Here is a 22722-nt window from a genome sequence, read left to right as displayed (position 1 = left end):
TTAGTATAGAAATAGAAATTGCTAAGCAATTTACATATTTAATTAATCTCCATAACAATCCTATGATACAGGTATTTATAATCATTTCTATTTAACAGAGGAATAACTGTAATTAGATTAAATTAATTGGCTAAAGTCACACTATTGGAAGCATAAGACATGGGATTTGAACTTAGACTAACTGGAAGTAAATCTGAAGTATTTAAATGACTACTCTTCCAGTTGTAAATATTAGTCTCCAGAAATTTTCTCACAGAAGTTAAAAATACCTATTTGCCTATTTTTGATAGAAACCTCAGGGCCCAGCAGAGGAGCTCTTGAATGAATGTTGAAATAAAACTGAAAGTATGATTTCTCTCTGCTTGTGGGATATCAAACAGTTATCTATTCTCAGCATATACACTATTGAGAAGTCTTAAATTAGGTCAATAAGGTGATAACTACTACTAATGAACAACAATGATTATCATTTGAGCATGCTCTGTAAGCCAAACATTATGGTAAACATTTAACATTCATCATCTCACTCAATCCTTAATACAACCATATAAGGCATATTTTATAATAGTGTCCACTTTACAAAAACACAAACTTAGTTAAGGACAAATAATTTTTCCAAGATGACATAGCTGAGTAAGTGAGGAGCCAGAATGTAGACTCAGGTCTAAATCCAAAGCCCAGCAACAGTGCTCTACTGGAGTAAGAATAGAATATTTTCAAACAAAGGAACAGAAATGCTGCATAAATTATTTTGAATGTGGAGTTATACAGTTCTAAGTTATTTCTTAAATTCAAACTTAAATCTGAATTAGATTGAGGTTCAACAAACATTTTTTAGGAACAGGAACTATCCTCCACACACTATCATTTATAGTCTCTATACAACTTAACACCTCTCTTTGGAATTAACTTCAGTGTTAGAGCCAGTCCTTTTACTACATTAAAAACATCAGGGAAGAAAGAAATTTCAAATGGAGTGAAGAGTGGCACTAACATCTGGGCTATTTTTTTCTCCTAGATTTCACAGAGTTGACAGCATAAAAGTGATTTTGTGATTTTGTTGTGTACCTTAATCGATTCAGGGTATCAATACACTTTGACAAGACCCACTTTTAAAGTGAAAATTTTATGTTTTTCAAACACTTGTTCAGTAACAGAAGAGATTAATTTACTGCTGTTAAAGGCAAGATAATCTTTGTTTACTGAAACAGACAATTCTTTCACGGTAATAGGAACTTAGTAACAAGCAGTATCTAGTCTATGGTTCTTATATGCCCTAGTACCAAAGTTCACAAATAATTTCCAGAATCCAAGGCGAGAAGCCTGAAGGTAGTGGAATAACAACTACCAACTAAAACCTGTAGAATGTTTAATACATTCTACTCGATAATTAATAGTAAATAACCTCAACTATGTATTATATAACAAAATTATTCAATTCTGGTCAAATAACCTCTTTTCGTAAACAGCTTTTGGCCTTGATCTCTCTGTAACTGAGTGGCTAATGAGCTCCTGAAAGAGTCTTGCAGAAACTAAGAAAAGACAGTAGAAGGACTTATTCTCAGTGTTCAAGAGTCCCTTTCATTTGCAAAGCACTTTGCCAAGCAGTATCGCTTCGATACCTCGTTTGAGTCTTGGCAATCCCGCTAGGCAGTGCTGGCAAGTCTTGTCTTGATTCTACATCTGGGGCTCAGAGGAGGTTCCCGACGGATCTTTGCCAGGCTCACAGCAGAACCTTGCAGGACAAAAAGTTTTTAAGTTGCACCAAAACTCCTTCTTGATAGTTAAGCCAAGAGTTACATTTACATCTGTATCTGAAACAAAACACTCTGAATCAGAAGTGCGGAATGAACTTTACATTGTAAGGCGCAGGGCAGTTAAAGTGCTCTGCCAGTCTGGGAAAGGGGCCAGGATGCCTTTTAAAACTTCCGACTTTCTCAGAATTTAAGGCAGGAGATTTCTGTCCTTCCTGATGAGCAGTCAAGGGCTCCTGATGAGGCAGAGCTATGCTCCAGCGGGTTCTCCAGTTCCTTCGTCCTTTCACTTTCTCCCCAGGGACCCTAACTACCGTCACCCCCCACCCCCCACCACGCAACCCTTCCGCGTTTGTCAACAAGCACATCCCGTCTTCTACTTCTCAGGCGGAGTAGCCTTCCGCTTCCAGCGAGATGGGTCATCAAAAGAAGCGTTACGAAAAGAGAGGTTTCTCCTCGCGTGCTTCTCACTCACCTCAGCTCCAGCAAAGATTACCGCAACACTTCCCTACGATGTCCGCCACTCCACGATTCAAACTCAGCCACAAGATTCAAACCCAAGCCAGCTTTTTCAGCCCTTCCTTTCATTGGCTACCGATTTCGTGACGCCATCACGTCGGACGTTGCCGTGGCGCGCTACGGCTAGGCGCCAGGAGTCTCAGCCGCGCGGCTCAGTGGAAGCGGCCTTGTGGCGCGTCACCAAGGCAACGCGCACGGCTGTTTCCGGAGGCGTTGGCCGAGGTGGGCGGAGCTAGACCGCAGCTGCAAGTGGGAGGTAGCCACCTGGGATCTTCAGGCCACCTCCAGACCCGCGGGCACAAGGCCCGGTCCCAGGGTTCAGGGTGTGAGTGAGACGGGAGTGGGCAGGGGTTGGCTTGTGCCGTCTGCTTGCGGGAGAGGTGGAGCCTGTTGGCTGTGGGTTAATGGGTTCTGAATGTTTATATTTTTATATTCTCCTTTTCTTTATTGAATAGTGAAGCGTCCAAGGCGCGGGTCCTATGCTCTGGAAGGTGAGGGACCTGTTCCTTTTAGCCACTTTCACTGGATCAAACTAGGGTCATTTCACCTCAATTAACTGAAAGTCCAGGGCTTTTGTTTTGAGGCCCCAGTCTTCATTTCTCAGGACTCCCAGGCCTACTCGCTTTATTGCTGACTATGAAGCTATTTGGTGTTTGGTTGTTTTTACATTTCTAATGATGACTTTACAGAATAAATTTATTTAAAATTATTTGCCTAGTTCATTACTGGATGCAGTAGTTTTTTGCCTTAGATTGTAGATGTGATTTCAAAATGTACACTTTAATAAGAAAAAATATCAGAAAAAAAGGGAAATACGTTTGCTAAGCCATCTTTATTCGTCAGGATATTTTTAATAGTATGATCTGAATGTCATTGTTCTTTATATTAACATTATTGTATCCACCAGCAATTACTGATTGTAGACTTTAGGGACATAATAGCGTAAGTAAAAATCCCTGCCCTCTCGGACTTTATACGCTTATATGGAGCTTATCACCATAATAAATAGGATGGCACAACGCATTGCAGAGTATTGTAAGTGAAAAAACGTATGAAAACCTCCATGATGTCGACATCTATTTCCTCCTGAAGAAGATCAGAAGCACTGTCTATTGTATATGACGCATGTGATATGATTGTTTCTGAACTCTGGATAGAGCCTCAATAAAGATACTAATTGCTGGCTATATTACATATATCTTAGCTAATGCGATAGCTATTTGTGTGGTGCTGTTTGGTAATAAAATTGAGAAGACTTTTTATTTTATTTCAAATATACATTTACTCTATAGTACTTTACCATTGGTGTCCCAGGCATTTTGTTAACTTTATATGTGTTACTTCGTTTAATTATCAAAACAGCCCATGAGATGTAGGCACAATTTATTTCACTGAAGAAAAAAACTGAAGTTTTCAGAAAATCCCTAAAGTAAATTATTTATTATTAACTGTACAAACCAGCCAATTCAGAATTAAGGTGTTTGTCTCAGAAATACTTTCTTAATTAAGTGATATTCAGATGCTTTCTTAATATATTCTGAAAATAGGCATTTTAATAAACCAATTTCTTGTAAAATTGCACTGATTATTGGTGAATAAGAAGTGTTTTAGATATCATCTTTTTGATACGCACACATTGTATGGCTTGCTAACAGGTGTTTCCACACTTAATCTAAGTGCTTATTTTACATTTAACTTTAAATTCATATGATGAAGACCATATTCTTAAAGAATTGTATAGGTAAAGCAAAGAAACTTTAATGTTACAATCAACGCCATCACGGTGCCAGCTGGCACCTGTTTAGTTTGGCAAAAGAGGAGTATAGCATAAAGTATAAGAGACTATGTATTTTGGAATGAAATTAAGGAAAAAGAACCAAAATCTTAAAAACATGAAGTACTAAAGGAGACAGAAATTCCCACCTTTTGTTTGAAAGTGGAGTGTAACTAATGCTGTGTTATAATAGAAGACAGAAATTAACACAAGTTCGTAATAAACCAAATAAAGTGGAAATGATAAAATGAGAAGTTAGATTTAAACTTGCCTCAGACATTAAAGAAAAAAAAAAAGTAAAAGTAAATTTAAACCTGGCAGTGGTAGGTTCTTATTCCTGCCCCCCTCCAGGAACACTGTTTGAAATCCCCAACGCCTGCAACCCTCTTTGTTAGCTGGATCCTGCGAACAGCGGAACGAAAGGCAGACGGTTTTCTGTTGCTGGGGCGGACGCTGGCCCGATCTGTCCGTCTTTGCAAGTTTCCCCCGAGGTTGGGACCTAGACGTGCGGCAAATTCATGTTCTCTGGTACCATAGTGGTCATCGCTGGCCCGAATTAGAAACGAACTGCGAATTCTTCCTGCCTCAGGTGAGGAGAAGGTGGTCGAGTCCCGGGAGCTCTTTTGGAGCCCACCCCATGCCTTTGGGGGAACTTCAGAGGTTGCGGGATTTGTCCTGGACAAAGAAAACACGCCCCCGCTCCCGCTTCCTCCCCTGAACACTCATTCGTCCTGAGCTCAGAAGTTTGTAAACAGTTTTCTCTCTTCCAAGTATAATTCTTAGGCAAAAGGATGCATTCTTCCTTAACTTTAGAACCTCTTTCACTTTCTATGCCTTCGGCTCCCCGCCTCCAGGTTGGGTTTTTGGCCTTAGGAATTAAATTTTCCAAACGGTTTTCGCCGGAGGGAAGGCTGAGTGAGTGCGATGATGGTAATTGGTAGCACCGTAGAGCAAGTAGCTTTCAAAGGTATCGCTCACTCACCTTCCTGGTCCCACAGTGAAAAGGGTAACCTGGCCAGTTCCCTCGATTCAAAGGCTTAAACTGAACCTTGCTGGCAAAGTTAAATGATTTACCTAGGGAAACCACCGAGTTGGCTCTGGCGGTATGGTTTCCTGACTCTCAGCTTCCTTCCTGTGACCAGAGGAAACTTAAACTGTCTTAAATCATCAAGGGTGCTTGGTTCAGAGCTGACTCTAGGAGTGCTCTCAGTTATCTGGTAGGAGACAGGACTACCCAAAGAGATGGAACTCCCTAATTTAGAGCTTGCTTCTTTCCATTCTTAGGGAGGTATTCAGGACACAGCCAAAGAGGAAAATTATTGAAGTCCTTTCTCCATGTTGACCCATGTTAGTAGCCAGTTAGTGCATAATAAAATCTTTAGGCTTTGTAATGGAACACAGTTGAGTAAATACATAGAAATTGAATGCAAAAGAGCTAAATTAAGTGAAGCACCCCCCACCCCCCAATTTGTCCTACTTGCTTTTTCCTATGTGGTTTTGATTCCTGTATTGGAATTGATTCACATATTTATATCTGGATATATAGTGTAGTTTGCTTAAATATTCCAGATTCCACTAGTTAGGACTATACACTGCATGTCCTCTGTTATACTGTATTTCCAAATGGAGTAGGAGCAAGCAATAGGATATTGGCTCTTTACAGAAAAATAATCTAATTCATGAGATAGTACAAATACATAGTCAGTGTAATTAAAGTACCATTCAATTACATGGATACAATAGAGCCAGTGGTCTATGTTTGTAGCATAGAGACTAAGATAAGATTTCAGGCTCTGGGGACAGAATGCTGGAGTTACAGTTCTAGGCTTATGGCTTTCTAGATATATGATCTTTTGGCAATTACTTCTCTGTTTTCCTCATCTGTAAAATAGAAATAGTAATACTATTTACCTCTAAGAGTTGTGGTAAGGATCGAACGAGTTTAGTAGTATTTAGTAAGTGCCCAGTAAATGTCAATTTTTATTTTGAAAAATGTTAGAAACACTAGGTTAGAGGGTAGTTGGATTTACTTTGTATAAGCTTTCTGAAAAACACGAGGCATAATTAATAATTTGGCTAATTTGTCACCAGTGAACATCCAAAATATTACTTCAAACACTTATTTGCAGTCCTTTTTTCCCCCTATATTTTTCCTGTGTCACATTTGCCACATCATTCTGTGGATTATGTTGTAGGTAAAGTTGGCATTTCCTTAAGGTAACATTTTGTGGTTTTGTATTTATACAATTTAAATGTATTTCTTTTCTAGTCATTACATGTGATCAATTTTCCAACATTATGTTTCATTTCTATTGCAAAAGGAAGGGAAGGTATATTTAAGTAGGATATTTATGTTTCTTTTTTTGGTGGGGGAGGTATTTATGTTTCTTGAAGCATTTTGAGAAAGTGGTTTTTGGTACAGTCGGTCAGGCAGGTGAAATTTCCTAAAGTAAGTTTTGATAAAAATATTAATTCTGTAGAATCTAGAGTTTACCGATCCATCCATTTTTTTTTTCCCCTCAGAAAACACTTATGAATCACCTAGTGTGCATCTGCTTTTTTGGATATAAAGATATGGGTCTTATTCTTAAATAACTAATAATAATCTATAAGGAAGGAAGAAGAGTGTTAACTTGGTATTTACTGTAGTAGTATTAAAAACGTTGCTTACAACCTAATATATAAAAAGCTAGTGTTTCCAAAAGGTTTTCTGTTAATATATTTCATAAATACTTTTTCCTTTGAATTTGTAAGAGTTGCAGATTGCAGAATCAAAAGGAACACAAGTGAGAAAGTTAAGGAATGTATTAATTATTTATTTGCTTGTTTTTGTGGTGGGCAGGGAACACACATGGCATGCCAAAGTATGCTCAGTTGAGTGTTTACAAAGTTATAATTGAAATTGGAACCTGCTTCACTGATAGAGGCCACGGTGAAATAATCTCGTCAGAGAATATTTATGACAAGTCAGCAAGATTTTCATAAACTGATTTTTACCTTCATTTCTTTTTGAATAAACATGCATATCTTTTTCCAGGGACAATTTTTAAAACAAAGTAAAAATGAAGATGAAGCTTTAACATTATGAGAAAAGCAAATAGATGAGTTTAAAATAAAAGACCACCTGAACTTGAAATAGGGTAATATTCGTAATCCCTGCAATCATCCAGACAGCTTTTTTAAAACTTAAATTTAATTAATTAACATATAGTGTATTATTAGTTTCAGAGGTAGAGTTCATTGATTCATCAGTTGTGTATAACACCCACTGCTCATTACATCACATGCCCTCCTTAGTGACCATCACTGTGTTATCCCATCCCCCAGCCTCCTCCAGATAGCTTTTTCAAGTAAGTAGTTCTAGTGCACTGAATCCATTCTTTAAAGTTAGAAAGTATATTTAAGAAAAATGATGACTTAATCAATTTTTGCCTCCCTGGTCATTAAAACATTAATGGTCTTAGAGCTTATCAGGCCATATTAAAAAGTTATATAAAACTATGTATTTTAAAAACCCAACAATCATGGTATTTTTAATTTTTTTTCTAGATTTGTTGACCTACAGAATGCTTCGGTACCCATATTTTTGTAGAATCTATAAAGAATTTCTTTCATGTTGGTTGGAATCTGGCATATTTAATTTAGGTGTCTGGCCAAAAAAAATACATGGTACAGCACAAAGAAATAATGAATATGAAGTCCAGGAACAAAGAGATCAAACTGGGACTCAGGAGAAACACAGATCTCAAGATAGAGATTTCGAAGCTATAGCTAAATTACATATTCCAGTAATGGTGGATGAAGTTGTTCGTTGTTTGGCACCACAAAAAGGTCAGGTAAGTTGATTAGTGTTATTTTTTTAACATTTTAAAAATTGAGATATTCATTTTTCTTAGTACTTACAATTTTAAAGTACTTACAATTTTAAACTTACAATTTTAAAGTCATGAGGTTGTACAATCATCACCATCTAATTCAAGAGCATTTCATCACTCCAGTAGAGAATCCTATATCCATTAGTATTCACTCTGCATTGACTCCTTTCCCTTGCCCCTGATAACTATTAATCTTTTTTTTGTCTGTGTGGAGTTGCCTAATATGGACATTAAATGGATTCATATTATATGTGGCTTTTTGCATTCACTTTGTATTATTTAGCATGTTTTCAAGATTCATCCAAGTTGTAGCATGTGTCTGTACTTCATTTATTTTTTTTCCTGAACCATTGTGTTTATCGATATGCCTCATCCTTTTCATCTGATGGCATTTGTGTTTCTGCTTTTTGGCTACTGTGAATAATGCTGTAATGAACATTCATATACACATTTTTGTGTGGACATATGTTTTAACTTCTCTTGGGCATATACCTAGGAGTGAAATTGCTGGGTCGTATGCTAACTCTGCTTAGCTTTTTGAGGATCTGCCATAATGTTTCCCAGAATTGATTAGTTTTGTCAAATAATAGTTTTAAAAGAACATGACATTGTCTGAGTGGCTTGGGTATGAAAACTGAGTTCTAGCATAGATTTTTAATAATTTTGGTATCTTTTCAGGAATGAGACAAAAGTAAGGATCTGAATTCCTTTTCTTGTTGTTAGACTTTTCAACTACCTTGCTATTTGATTCAGAGTTCTCCGGAGAAACAGAACCAACAGGGTGTATGTGTGTGTGTGTGTGAGTGTGTGTGTGTATGTGTATATACTTATGTGTGTATACACATACACACACACCCCTATGTGGAGGAGCAGAGATTGAATGATTGATTTTGAGGAATTGAATCTCAAAGAGAGTTGGTAAATCCAAAATGTGCACAGTAGGCTGGCAGGCTGGAGACCTGGTAAGAATTGAAGTTTGAAGCCAAAAGCAGTCTGCTGGCAGAGTTCCTTCTTGTTCCAAGGAGGTCAGTCTTAGTTCTGTTAAGGCTCTTCACTAAGTGGATGGGGCCCACCTCCATTATGAAGGGTAATCTGCTTTAGTCAGTATGTAATTCAAATTTTAATCTCATCTTAAACAAATTCACAGAAACATCTACAATAATATTTGATGGAATATCTGGGCACTGGGGCCCAGCAAAGTTGACATATCCAGTTAACCATCATACTTGCCTTATTTATAGTGTTGCTGGTGGGATTATATAAAGTTTTAGATACAGAAATGCTTTTAACTCTGTAAGGAGATACAGAAATGTTAGGTGATACAATATCCAAAAAGACAAAGCTAGAAACTTTCTGGAATTAAGCACATTTACAAAAGAAAAAAAAATCATTATCATAGTAAATATTCATCAAATGTGTTTTTATAACTTAATGCTGATACTTAGTGTACTGACTTCAGAAATACGCTTTCTTATTTTAGAAGTACTGTTATTACCTAGATCAGATACTTTTATTCTAAAAGTCACACCTTACTTCTTTTCCAGGATACAGTGGCTTAGGAGTTAAGAGCAAAGATTTTATAATTGGACTGCTTAGGTTTGAATCGGTCATCTAACACACATGCATGTGCATACATACACACATACAGCTTTTAATTTTTTCTTGAGAATTCCTTATGTTGGGTCAGACAGTTTTCATGAACTAAGTTCTAAGCTATATGCATAAAATATGCTGAAACGGCTGGATGCTGCTCATATGAAAGCCATTATGATATGACTTAGGTTGCTTCATCACAAAAATATTCTTTTACCTTATCTGTAGGCAGTATATATATAACAAGTTAACCCCAGTATTCTTAAATTAGATTATGTGTATAAAACATCTATATGTATAAAACATCTATGTGTTTTATACACATAAACAGCTCAATGCAGTCATATAGTAGGGACTCTAAAATATACACAAAAATGTAAATAAAATACTAAATTGGATAAAACTTCTTGTTGAATACGACTTAATCAAAATGAAATTCTCTTCATTTTCTGTGAAGATTAATAATGCATGGATAGCACTTAATACCCATACATAAATGTGAGTGTAAAAAAAAAGTACATATAAATATATATATATATGATGTAATTGAGATATATATGAGAGGGGAGGTTCAGTTAGTAAAAAAGTGGAACTGAATTCAGTGGCTTGAATTTGACCTCTGGAACCAGAAACTAAAGCTCATACAAATTTGTTGAATCCTAGTAGCAAAAACTAAATATTATTTTACACTAACCTTGAAGTAGAAAAAGAGCTAAACAAAAACAAACAAACCCTATAGGACAAAATGTCCTATAAATCAGTATTGGATCTGCCTTGTTCTAAAACCAAGTGGTATAAAATTAGATGATTCTACAACTTGACCTATCCTGAAGTTTCATTTTGTTCAAGTTCCTGACAAATGTAATATTGGTTTATTTTGACATTTCCATTGGTCTGATTTGAGTTGGGTTTTCTAGTAACTTTTTATAGAAAGTTTAATTTTATGAATGTTATTTCTGAAAACTTTCATGTGAGGTACATTTAGAGACAGTGTTATTTCTTACCTTTTCTGCTGTCTGGCAGACAGCTTTATTCACTATTCCCTTAATCTTCAAGTAATAAAAACTGGTGACAGTTCTTGGACAGGAAAGGTCTTGATTTCTTCCAGAACCCATTATTTGCTTCTTTTCTTCCTGAGCCTTTTCCCCAAAATTATTTTCCTTTGCAAACTATGAGTCATACACTCACTTGTATCAATCACCTGCTTAATTACTGTTTGTCATATCACCTTCAATGGTGAATTTACAAATGAAACTTTTGATCATAACAAGAATTTTTAAGAAAATATCTATATGTAGTTTTCAGTGAGGCCTTTTTCATTTAATAGTTATTTCTTTTTTTATCATTTAAAAGTTGCTTACCAAAAGAAAATAATTTTGGGAATTTCTTCTACATCATAGCCAGTTTACTATATATTAATTCAATTTTGCAAATACATGTGAAAAATTTACAAATTTGGATTAAAAGAAAATTTAAAAATTTCTTATCTTCCTCTTCTTTGGGTGGTACAGAGGAAATAAATTATAACCCTTTCTCCTATCCCAGTTTTCATTATTTCATAATCTGGGTGAATAGCTTTTTGTAAGAATATTTCTTATTCTAAAAAATTATTTTTGTCCCTGGAGATATTTTAGTGTAGGCCACCTTTGTCAATTGCATGACCCTGCCTAGTTGAAGATGGTAGCAGTTTGGAGGATGTGGGAGACTTGGTATTCTTTGCTTAGTACTGGTGCCAGTTTAGTTTGGTGCCTTGGGGTTTCTCTAAGAGTGAGAAGTTATGAGGGAGATAATGGACATTCAAGGACTAGTACCAGTAGCTGTGTAATTTTGGGCATGTATCTTATGACTGTGCCTCAGATTCTTCATCTGTAAAGTATGGAAATGTGTCCTGCTTCATGGTCACTGTGAGGAGTGGACGAGTTCACGTACATAAATTGCTTAGAATGATATCTTCCAAGTAGTATGAACTCAATAAACATTAGCTGTTGTAACATACAGGGATAGGATGGGTTGGACTTGGTTGCTAGATACAGTCAAATTCAGGAGAAAAATGGCAAGAGACAGCAAAGGTGGAAATGAAAGTTCAGGAAAGGTGAAACCAACATGTCTGGAATTGAGAAAGTCCTGTTTCCTTTGTGCTCTGGAACTCTCCTCATCACCATCCTAAGGTCTTGAGTCAGGTTTCACTTTCTCAGGGAATTTTTTGCAAGCCTCCAGGTCTCCCATTACACATTCATGGAGTCATATACTTTTCTTTCATAGCATTAATAATTTATAAATATAACTTTTTATGAGATTGTTTGTTCAGTGGACGTTTCTTCTAGTGGACTGTCCTCCGTGAAGTCATGGACACGTTTTTCTTATTTTTCATTACATCTCCAGTGTCTAGCACAAGGCCTACAACATGGTGGGTTTGTAATGATTGTTAAGTGAATGAATAAAAGTCAAAGTTAACTGGAGGACAGATGTGAGACATAAATAAAAGGAATATCCTTTGGGTACTGAGGTCACAGGTCACTTCTTGGGCTCAAGACTTTTATATGATTCCAACCTCAGTGTGGCAGGCCCAATCTGATGAAATATTTGGAGAATCCTGGTGAAAGAACAGATAGGAGGACTGAGAAAATGATCTGATATCTAAACTGATGCAAAATCAGTTATGATAAATATCAGACTAAGGTTGTAAGGTTGGTTTTATACATATTCAGAATAACTATCTTGTCTGTTTTGATACTCTGACTTTTAACATTAATTTCAATAATTACTAGATTTGCTGAAGTTATCATGGTACCAGATATGGTAATTTTCTTTATAAAAAAATCAATTATGCTCTGCATAATGGATTTTTCTTAAGATCAGTAGCAATATTTTACTTGAAAATCTTTATAATCTTTAATGTAAACATTAGAGAGGAAATCCTGTGACTATACGTTTTGCCTTTTTAAATATTGAAGGCTGATTGACCACAGAGATGAAGAGTTTAATTTATTTCGTTTGACCTCAGATTATTGAAAAAATTAAGCACTTTTCTAAGAGACAAAATCAATGCCATAGCTCCTGCAGGTAGATACCTTTTTTTTTTTTTTTTAAAGGAGGAACTATTAAGATTTCAGATGGTGGGACGCCTGGGTGGCTCAATGGGTTAAAGCCTCTGCCTTCGGCTCAGGTCATGATCCTAGGGTCCTGGGATCGAGCCCCACATCGGGCTCTCTGCTCGGCAGGGAGCCTCCTTCCCTTCCTCTCTCTCTCTGCGTGCCTCTCTGCCTACTTGTAATCTCTATCAAATAAATGAATAAAAATCTAAAAAAAAAAGATTTCAGATAGAATGGACTGTGTCAAGATACAGTATTTCCTCTCCCTTATTTTCTGTTAAAAATACAGGTATCTTTGAAGTAAACTTTTATTTTACATTGCATTTTACCATTATTTGAAAAAAAAAGTTTCTGTCTTTAAAAATCATGTAGGTAATATAAGTGACCTCTGTATCAAAATACCATCTGCAGTTTGATATTTTAGTGTTATATTGGTAAATATTTAATATCTGGTCTAAGAGTCAGGGTGGGGTATAGATTAACAAAAACAAAACCTTGAATTATTTTGTTTTGCAGATTTTCATGATATACATGTTCCTATTATGGCCCATTTCAAGCTAATGTCACTGAATGTAGTGTTAGGGAGAAATAAGAATAATTGGTGTTCTCCATCTGGCATGGATAATGCCAGATACTACTCTCATGATGCCATGAGATATATGTGAATTATATAATGACACAAAATTTTGCTTAGAATTCTGGAAATTGTTATAGTCTGTAGAGTTTTCCCTTAATTCATTTGATGTTCCCTAGTTAAGTGTTTTATGTTTCTCTGTTCTAGAAAGTACCGTGGTATAGCCATAGGATATTGTCTTTCATGCATTTTTTAACAGAATTCTTTTTTCTCTCTCTAATAAACAATCCATCCCAAATATAAAGCAGATAAAAACAGCATTGCACAGTATAAGTTTGTTTATATAATTTACTTTTTTACAAAGTCAGTTATGGAACAGAGGCATTTTGTTGAGTGCAAAACTTTGAAATCAACATCAGTGTCTTTTTTTGTGTGCATAATTTGGATTCATACAGGTAAATTATAAAATGTAATAGTTTTTTTAAAACGGTCTTCCTGAAATCTCAACTTAATTTTTAATTAAATTGAGGTAGTAAGAGAATTTTAATTAGAGTATAGAAGACATTATATGTTGATAAATATGTTAATTAAAGGTTTAATACAGCAAGACATATCATAACAGTTACAAATATTTATGCATCTAGTGTCAGGCCATCAAAATATAGAAGCAACAACTGACAGAATTGAAAGGAAACATTGTGTTATAATAATAGCTAGAGATTTAATACCACACTCAGTAGTCTCTAGAATAATCAAGAAAACTATTAGTGAGGAAATAGAGGCCTTAACCCAATAAATCAACTAAATCTAACATATATGGAGAACACTCTACCTAACAATAGCATATACATCTGTCTCAAGTGCATGTGGGACATTTTTTTTATTATTATGTTCAGTTAGCCGCTATATAGTACGTCATTAGCTTTTGATTTAGTGTTCAATGATTCATTAGTTATGTATAACACCCAGTGCACATCACAACACGTGCTCTCCTTAATACCCATCACCCTGTACTCCCATGTGGGACATTTTTTTAAGGTAGACCATATGGTAATTGGAAAATTCATGAATTTGTGCAAACTAAACAACATACTCCTAAACAACCAATGGATCAAAGAAGAAGTCACAAGGGAAATTAGGAAATACTTAGGAATGAAAAAAAAAATACAACATACTAAAACTTATGGGACAACATACTAAAATTTATGCAAAATCCGTGCAAAGGGAGAATTTATAGCTATTATTGCTTACATTAAAAAAAATACAGATGTCAAGTCTTTTATAATGTATATAAATGCACTTTGCAATGTGCATAAACTTTGAATTACTGTATTGTCACCCAAAAGTAGTATAATGTATGTCAGCTATACTTCAATTAAAATTGCAGATCAACAACCCAAGTTTATAATTTAAGAAACTAGAGAAAGAAGAACAAGCTAAACCAAAAAATAGCCCAGGGAAAGATAGAAAAACAATAGAGAAAATTAATGGAGGCAAATTGAGGGGTCAACAAAATTGGCAGTCTTAGCTAGGTAAACTAATAAAAAGCAGAGATGGTCTAAATTACAAGATTGAGAATGGGGGGCACCTGGGTGGCTGAGTTGGTTAAGCATATGCCTTCGGCTCAGGTCATGATCCCAAGGTCCTGGGATCGAGCCCCTTATCAGGCTCCCTGCTCCATGGAGAACCTGCTTCTCTCTCTGCTTGCCACTCCCCTGCTTGTGCTGTTTCTCTGTCTCTGTCAAGTGAATGAATAAAATCTTAAAAAAAAAAAATTAAATGGGGACATTACTACCAATTCTGCAGAAATAGAATTATATATGAGTACTATGAACAGTTGTATGTCAACAATTTGGATAACCTAGATGAACTAGACAAATTCCTAGCTACACAAAACCTACCAAGACTTAATCATGAAGAAATAAAAAATCTGAATAGACCTGTAACTAGTAAGGAGATTAAATCAGTAATAAAAAAAAAATCTACTGACAAAGAAAAACCCTTGACCTCATGCCTTCACTGGTGAATTCTACCAAACATTTAAAGAATAATCAATTTCAATTCTTTTTACCCTAAAAAAATTGAAGAGGCAGGAATGCTTCCTAACTCATTCTATGAGGCCAGAATTACCTTGATACCAGGGGACACTACAAGAAAACTATCGGCCAATACCCCTTATAAAACTTGACACAAAAATCCTCAACAAAATACTACCAAACAGAATTCAGTAGCATATTAAAAGGACTATGTGTGATGACCAAGTGGGATTTATTCCAGGAATGCAAGGATGGTTCAACATACAAAATTTAATTGATTTAATCTGTAATACCAGCATCTGTAATATCAGCAGAATGAAATATATGTATATGTGTGTGTGTGTGTGTGTGTGTGTATGAAAAAATGTATATAAAGAAAAAATACCTGATCATCTCAATTGATGCAGAAAAAGCATTTGACAAAATTCAGCATCCTTTCATGATAAAACACTCAACAAACAAGGAATAGAAGGAAACTATCTCAACTTAATAAAAGTCTTATATGAAAAACTCACAGAAACATCATACTCAATGATGAAAGACTGAAAGTGTTTCCTCTAGGATCAGGAAGAAGGCAAGGAAGTCTGCTTTCACCCTTTCTATTCAAGATAGTACTAGAAGTTCTAGCTAGAATAATTAGTCAAGAAAAAGAAAAGTCATCCAAATTAGAAAGAGGATGTAAAATTATCTCTGTTGCAGATGATGTGATCTTATATGTAAAAACCTTATGGATGTCACAAAAAACAAACAAGCAGAACCCCCCACAAAAGCCAACCTGTTAGAACAAATAAATGAATTCAGTAAAGTAGCAGGATACAAAGTTGATGCTCAAAAATCACCATACACAAACAACCAACCATCTGAAAAGGAAATTTAAAAACATAAGTTACATTTACAATAGCATCAAAAAGAATAAAGTGCTTAGGAAATTAATTTAAATAAGGAAGTAAAAGACTTGTACAATGAAAACTGTAAAATATTGCTGAAAGAAATTTAAAGATGGCATAAAAAATGAAACACATGCTGTATTCATGGATTAGAACACCTAATATTAATTAATGTTAGTACTACACAAAGCAACCTACAAATTCAGTACATTCCATATCAAAATCCCGAGGATGTTTTTGAAGAAATAGAAAAACCCACCCTAAAATTTATATGGAATCTTAAGGGACCCTAAAGGGTCAAAATAATTTTTAAAAAGATAAACCTGGAGGGCTCATATTTTCTTATTTCAAAATTACTATAAATCTATAGTAATCAAAACCGTGGTAGTAGCATACAGTCAGGCATATAAACAAATGGAATAGGCCATAGAGCCCGGAAATAACCTTTACATATATGAGCAAATTATTTTTGACAAGGATGCCAAGACCATTCAATAGGGAAAGGACAGTCTTTTCAATGAATGGCATGGGGAAAACTGGATATCCATATGCAAAAGAATGAGGTAAGGCCCTTACCTATCACCAAATTCAGAAATTAAATAAAAATGGCCCAAAGACCTAAATATAACACCTAAAACTATAAAACTCTTAGAAGAAAACATAAGACAAAATTTTATGACATTAGATTTGGCTGTGATTTCTTGGATATAACACCAGAGGCACAGGTAGCAAAAGAAAAAGGTAAATTGTACTTTATGAAAATTAAAAAAAATAAATTGTGCATCAAAAGACACTATCCACAGAGTAAAAAGGCAACTCACAGAATGGGAGAAAATATCTGTAAATCATATATCTGGAAAGTGTTTAATATTCATAATATATAGAGAACTTCTAAAACTCAACAACAGAAAACAACCCAATTCAAAATGGACTTGAAAAACTTTTCTCTAAAGAAGGTATATGAATGAAATATGCTTGATAGTACTAATCATTATGGTAATGCAAATCAAAACAGTGTGGTACAGCTTCATACCCATTAGGATGGTTAATATCAAAAAACCTAGAAAACAAGTGTTGGTAAAGACGTAGAGAAATTGGAATCTTGTGTGCTGTTGGTGGGAATGGAAGATGGTAGAGGTGATGTGGAAAACAAAAAGGTGGTTCCTCGACTTATCATATGATTCAGCAACTCCATTTGTGAGTATATAGTAAGAGAATTAAAGGAACGGTCTCTTAGCAGTATTTATACACACCTGTTTATAGCAGCATTATTCACAATAGCTAAAATGTGAAATTAACTAAAGTGTTCACTGGATGCTAAATAAGCAAAATGTGGCAGATATATACAAGGGAGTATTGTTCAGCCTTAAAAAGGGAGAAAATTCTGTTGTCTTCCTCAGCATGGATGAGTTTTGAAGACATTTTGCTAAGTGAAAAAAAGCACATGATTCTGCTTACATGAGGTATTTAGTGTAGTCAAAATTACAGAGACTAAAAGTAGAATGGTGGTGGCCAAGTGCTGGGAGGAGTAGGGGGACAAGGAGTTACTGTTCACTTGGTATAGAGTTTCAGTTTAACAAGATGAATTAAGTTATATAGATGGATATGGTGATGGTTGCACAACATTATGAATATATTTAATTCCTACTGTTGAAAGGTATACTTAAAAGTGGTTAAAAGGTAAGTTTTTTTCTTAGGTGTATTTTAGCAGAATTTTAAGGCAAGTTATCTTTTTGAAGAAAACATAATTACATTACTTGATGGTTTCTATGAATAGATGATTGTTTTATAATTATATGAAGCTTTCAAGTAAAATGAATATTGCTGCTTTTTTATTTTTCTTTTGCAGATTTTATACTTGCAGATATTTTTCTATGTATACTTTAAAGTATGTCTTTAATATATATTTAAAAATCCCATTAGTATTGGATTTCATGATTAGCTTTGTGTGTATTATATGTAATATTTTATTACTGATATTTATTTTGTTATCTTTTACTTGGGCTATTAAGCATTTGTAGATTGCTGCATTACCTGGTGATGTGATGAACGTTTTACATAGTGTTGTTAAAGTATTTAAAATCTTATAGGGAGTTAACAGTATAAAACACAAAACAGACAATTGAGTTCTTATCTTTGATCATATATTAAAAATTTTTATCCAGTATTTTTAATAAAATTTACAGTTTTTGAAAATGCTAATGTGTATTAGTAAATCCCATCTTCTCAGAGTGTCAAGTTTAGAATTTCCTCTTAAAGTTTTGGGGTAGAGCATATATGGGAATATGAACACCCTGGTAAATTTGACGTATTTTCTTTAATGGGTATGTTTCCAGTAAATGTTATTTATAAAATGTTTGATCATATCTTTGTTATAAAAAATGTGGAGAATTGATACAGAAAGGAGTTCCCTGGCTACTTTTTAAAATTTTGCTATGTATATATATAAACAAAGTTTTTCTAGTTACTCAGTCTTTTTTTGAGTTTTTTTGAGCTACTTAGTCTTCCCTAAAATGTTATTTTCCTTAATAATTACTTTAAAGTTTTTAATAAAAATTCCTCACTTAAAACTAAAAAGAAAGTAACTTTTTTATGCTTATTTTTATAATGATATGACAGTATTGAAAATTTTTATTTTACATGTATGTATTTTTATAACTATGTAAATAAATGTGTATAATTATATTTAATTTTCATACTGAAATCTTTAATAAGTATGTGTATTTCTTGAAAGTATATCTATCCTTTCCAGTAATTTGAACATCCATGAGAATATTCTTGCTTTTGTATCAGTGAATTAGTGCATTTTTATCAGTGAATATAATTTTTGTCATTAGAGTTCAGAAGCAAATTATAAATAGAGGGCATAGGATAAATAAGGCAATAACTTACTTGATTGCTTTGCCTATCCAATGACTTTAAAAAATTGTCTTCTTATAATTTGGTCTTTTTTATAGTCCAGAAGCTGAATCTTTATTACATTGTTACCACTAAAATATATTTAAAATTTTCTCATTTTAAGTTCAACTTAAAAGGTAATCAAAAAGTACAGTTTTAAAAATTGCTGGTCCAGGGGCTTCTGGGTGGCTGAGTCTGTTAAGCGTCTGTCTTCAGCTCAGGTGGTGATCCCAGGCGCTCTGCTCAGTGGGAAGCCTGCTTCTCCCTCTCCCTCTGCCTCTCTGCCAGCTTGTGCTCTCTCTCTCTCTGTATCAAATAAATACATAAAATCTTAAAAAAAAATAAAAATCACTGGTCCAAATATAACCCCCACATACATGTGTTTCTGTGGTTATAAAAAATGATATTCCTCTATTGCAAAAGTCAGATATATGTACTGATTTTTGACATTTATTTAAAAGAACAATTCTTCTAGTTCAGTAAATTAGAGAACCAGGAAGAAAGCAGTGGTCCATTCTAGAAGGGAAGCTCAAAGAAAACGGAGGAGAAACAAGTGATTATTTTTTGGTTCACAAAGCACATTCTCATGAGTCATCCAGGGTGCTGGTTACTTTCTATTTAGGTCAGTCAGCACTACTCCTTAATCAATAGTCTAATCATAGTTATCCCAAGAGGTTAGGTCCAGTGGTTCTTTTCTTTCCTATTGTTTTTCTAAGTCCCATATTATTTTTGTTAAAGAGTGATAGGAAGTATACACTGACCTTGTAAGTTCTCTTAACGTTTTACTTTACTTTTCTTTTTTTTTTTTTTTAAAGATTTTTATTTATTTATTAGACAGACAGAGATCACAAGTAGGCAGAGAGGCAGGCAGAGAGAGAGAGAGTAGAAACCAGGCTCCCTGCCAAGCAGAGAGCCCGACGTGAGGCTCGATCCCAGGACCTGAGCCGAAGGCAGAGGTTTAACCCACTGAGCCACCCAGGCGCCCCACATTTTACTTTTCTTTCACTACTTTCTCCTCATATAAAAACTACTGAGCTGTAAGTTGCATACATAAAATGTTATTTTATAATAAACCAAGTTTTAAAACTTTATTTTGACTCATCTTTTTGTAATGTTCTGTGAACCCTCTCTTTCTTCTTTTTTGGGGGTGCTAGTTTTGGTTTCCCTTGGGTGAAATGATTAGCATTTATCAGGAGGTAATGTGCATTTAAAGGTTTTACTTACTTTGATGAATGTTGTTTTAGAAAGTGTTTGTCTGTATTTTTTATAGTTATTTTTTTCCCCTCTTGTTCTGTGTAAACTTTTTACTTGTTTGTATGAGGTGTTATTATGTCCCGTTTCTTGCCAATTTAAGCATGTATTTTATCCTTGTCCTATTTGCTCTGAGTGGTATACAGTATTTTTCTGTATTTATCATTAAGTTTCCAGATAAAACCTGACTTTTTGTTTTGTGGTGGTCTATCGATAGATAGATAGATAGATATATTCTTTCTGGGAAACAAAAGAAATTAACTCTGGATATTGAATATATTCATAAAAATGAAGGGTTTTCCACATGAGGCCAATGTTTGCTGGGGAGAGTATTAATAGTAATAACATAAAGTTGTATAAGATTTTATTATTGGCACAGCACTTTCATATATTATTGTCTGTGCTCTTTAGTTCTGATCTCAGTAGCCTTTTGTACAAAGTATCATGTTAAATGTAGAAAGTAGGAGAGAAAATATTTCCATTACTTCTGTTTTACTGGAACCATGTAGTAATAAAGGATATTGGTTGGATTTGGATGCTTCTAGCTAATGATCATATTATGCAGTGTGCTTTTTACCTCCACCATTAGTGTTAGTTCTTAGGTATCTAGTAGTTAGCCTATAAGATCTTTAGGACCTGTATTAGGTCCCTTAATCAGTGAGGTCAGCCAGTTTGGCCTAATATCCAAGCTGGATATTAGTCTCCCGAGCACACTATGGACTATGTTAGTATCAGTTATTCAGAGCATATTATGCTGCTTTTGCCATCACAACACTCTGCACAGGAGTCCTGACCCATCTCATTGGTCAGCCCTCTGGGGTTTTCAGAGATTGTTCCAAGATTGACCTTTCATTCTGGCAAGAAAACTGTATTTTTAATGACAGGAGACGGAGATAATATTGCTCTAAGAAGGGTATAGTATAAATTGACTAGAGCTTATTAAGTGACTGAGGTTTAGAAATGAAGGTGAAGGAAAAAGGGTAGGATCCAGGGAAGGAAACAGAGGATGATTTGAAGAAACAGTGTTAATACTGAAAAGGGAAATAAACTTCATGAATTTCCAACTTTATGTTTTCAATTCTTTCTCAGACACCTTACTACCATAGGCTTCTTTATGTTTTGATTTTATTCTACCTTTGTAGCAGAAACCATGAAAGAATTAAGTTCAGTCTCCCCACACCTTTTTTTAAATTATTTTTTAAGATTTTGTTTATTTGAGAGAGTAAGAGTGAGCGTACGCATGCGCGCATGAGTAGCGGGGAGCGGGGGGTGTTAGGGAGAGGGAGAAGCAGGCTCCCCGCTGAGCAGTCTGGTTTGGAGGGGGAGCAGATCCCAGGACACCAGGATTATGACCTAAGCTGAAGGCAGACCCTTAACCCACTGAACCACCTGGGCGCCCTCCCCACCCGTTTTTTAAAATGACCTTCATAATGGGCTTATGAAGACTAACTTTTCCACTGGTGTAGGATATCATCACTAAGGTACTTTCTTTTTTGAACCATACTTGTGAAACCAACATTTTTTAATGGGACATCTTTCTCCACATCCTCACCAACCCCTGTTGTTTTTTGTGTTGTTAAGTTTAGCCATTCTGACTGGTGTGAGGTTATATCTCATTGTAGTTTTGACTTGTATTTCCTTGATGATCAGTGATGTTGAACTTCTTCATGTGTCTGTTGGCCATCTGTATGTCTTCTTTGGAAAAATGTCTGTTCATGTCTTCTGCCCATTTATTAACTGGATTTTTTTGGGGGGTGGGGAAGGTGTGTGAATTTTATACATTCTTTATATATTTTGGATACTAACCCTTTATTTGATATGTCATTTGCAAATATCTTCTCCCATTCCTTAGGTTGTCTTTTAGTTTTGATTATTTTCTTTGCTTTGCAGAAGTCTTTTATTTTGAGGACGTCTCAGTAGTTTATTTTTGCTTTTTTTTTTCCTTTGCCTCAGGAAAAATAACTAGTAAGAAGTTGCTATGGTCTGTGTTCTTCTCTAGGATTTTAATGGTTACCTGTTTCACATTTCGGTCTTCCATCCATTTTGAATTTATTTTTGTGTATGTTGTAAGAAAGTGGTCTAGTTTCATTCTTCTGCATGTTGCTTTCCAGTTTTTCCAACACCATTCATTGAAGAGACTGTTTTTTTCCCATTGGCTATTCTTTCCTGCTTTGCCAGAGATTAATTGATTATATAATTGTGGGTTCACTTCTGGGTTTTCTGTTCTGTTCATTGATCTATGTGTCTGGTTTTGTGCCTTGAAGATACAGATGTTTGTAAACATATGTTGAAGCATACAGGAATACTGTGTGGGAATATCCACTGTATTTAATCCATCTTTCAAGTATCATCTTCTTTCATTGAAAGTTTCTACACATTGTGTCGAGGTATATGGGAATAGCAATATGCTTAATTCACTAAAACTACACTGTGTATAAACCATCATTCAAGTAACATGTTCTTCCACTG

General features: G+C 34.9%; 2 protein-coding genes across 5 annotated transcripts in view; one reads left to right on the top strand and one right to left on the bottom strand.

Moving 5' to 3' along the window:
• KIF18A (kinesin family member 18A) overlaps positions 1-2313 on the bottom strand; it is an 86148-nt gene extending 83835 nt beyond the window's left edge. Inside the window, exons 1-2 of one of the 3 annotated variants that reach the window (XM_080817602.1) lie at positions 2230-2313; positions 1623-1814 (exon numbers count right to left, since the gene is read on the bottom strand). The gene's annotated coding sequence lies outside the window, so the exon portion shown is untranslated. The remainder of the gene's footprint in view (positions 1-1622; positions 1815-2229) is intronic. The other 2 variants (XM_080817601.1, XM_080817600.1) reach the window with 2 other exon arrangements.
• A 2144-nt stretch (positions 2314-4457) lies between these two features.
• Positions 4458-22722, top strand: part of METTL15 (methyltransferase 15, mitochondrial 12S rRNA N4-cytidine) — a 184868-nt gene continuing 166603 nt past the window's right edge. For both annotated transcript variants that reach the window (XM_080814986.1, XM_080814987.1), the window contains exons 1-2: positions 4458-4636; positions 7597-7883. In XM_080814986.1, coding sequence (XP_080671112.1) covers positions 7614-7883 — 270 coding nt within the window. In that variant the 5' untranslated portion in view covers positions 4458-4636; positions 7597-7613. The remainder of the gene's footprint in view (positions 4637-7596; positions 7884-22722) is intronic.

Source organism: Martes martes, assembly GCF_963455335.1.
Source record: "Martes martes genome assembly, chromosome: 10".
NCBI lineage: Eukaryota > Metazoa > Chordata > Mammalia > Carnivora > Mustelidae > Martes > Martes martes.
The sequence above is the reverse complement of the archived record's forward strand: the minus strand, read 5'-3'. Positions and strand labels throughout refer to the sequence as shown.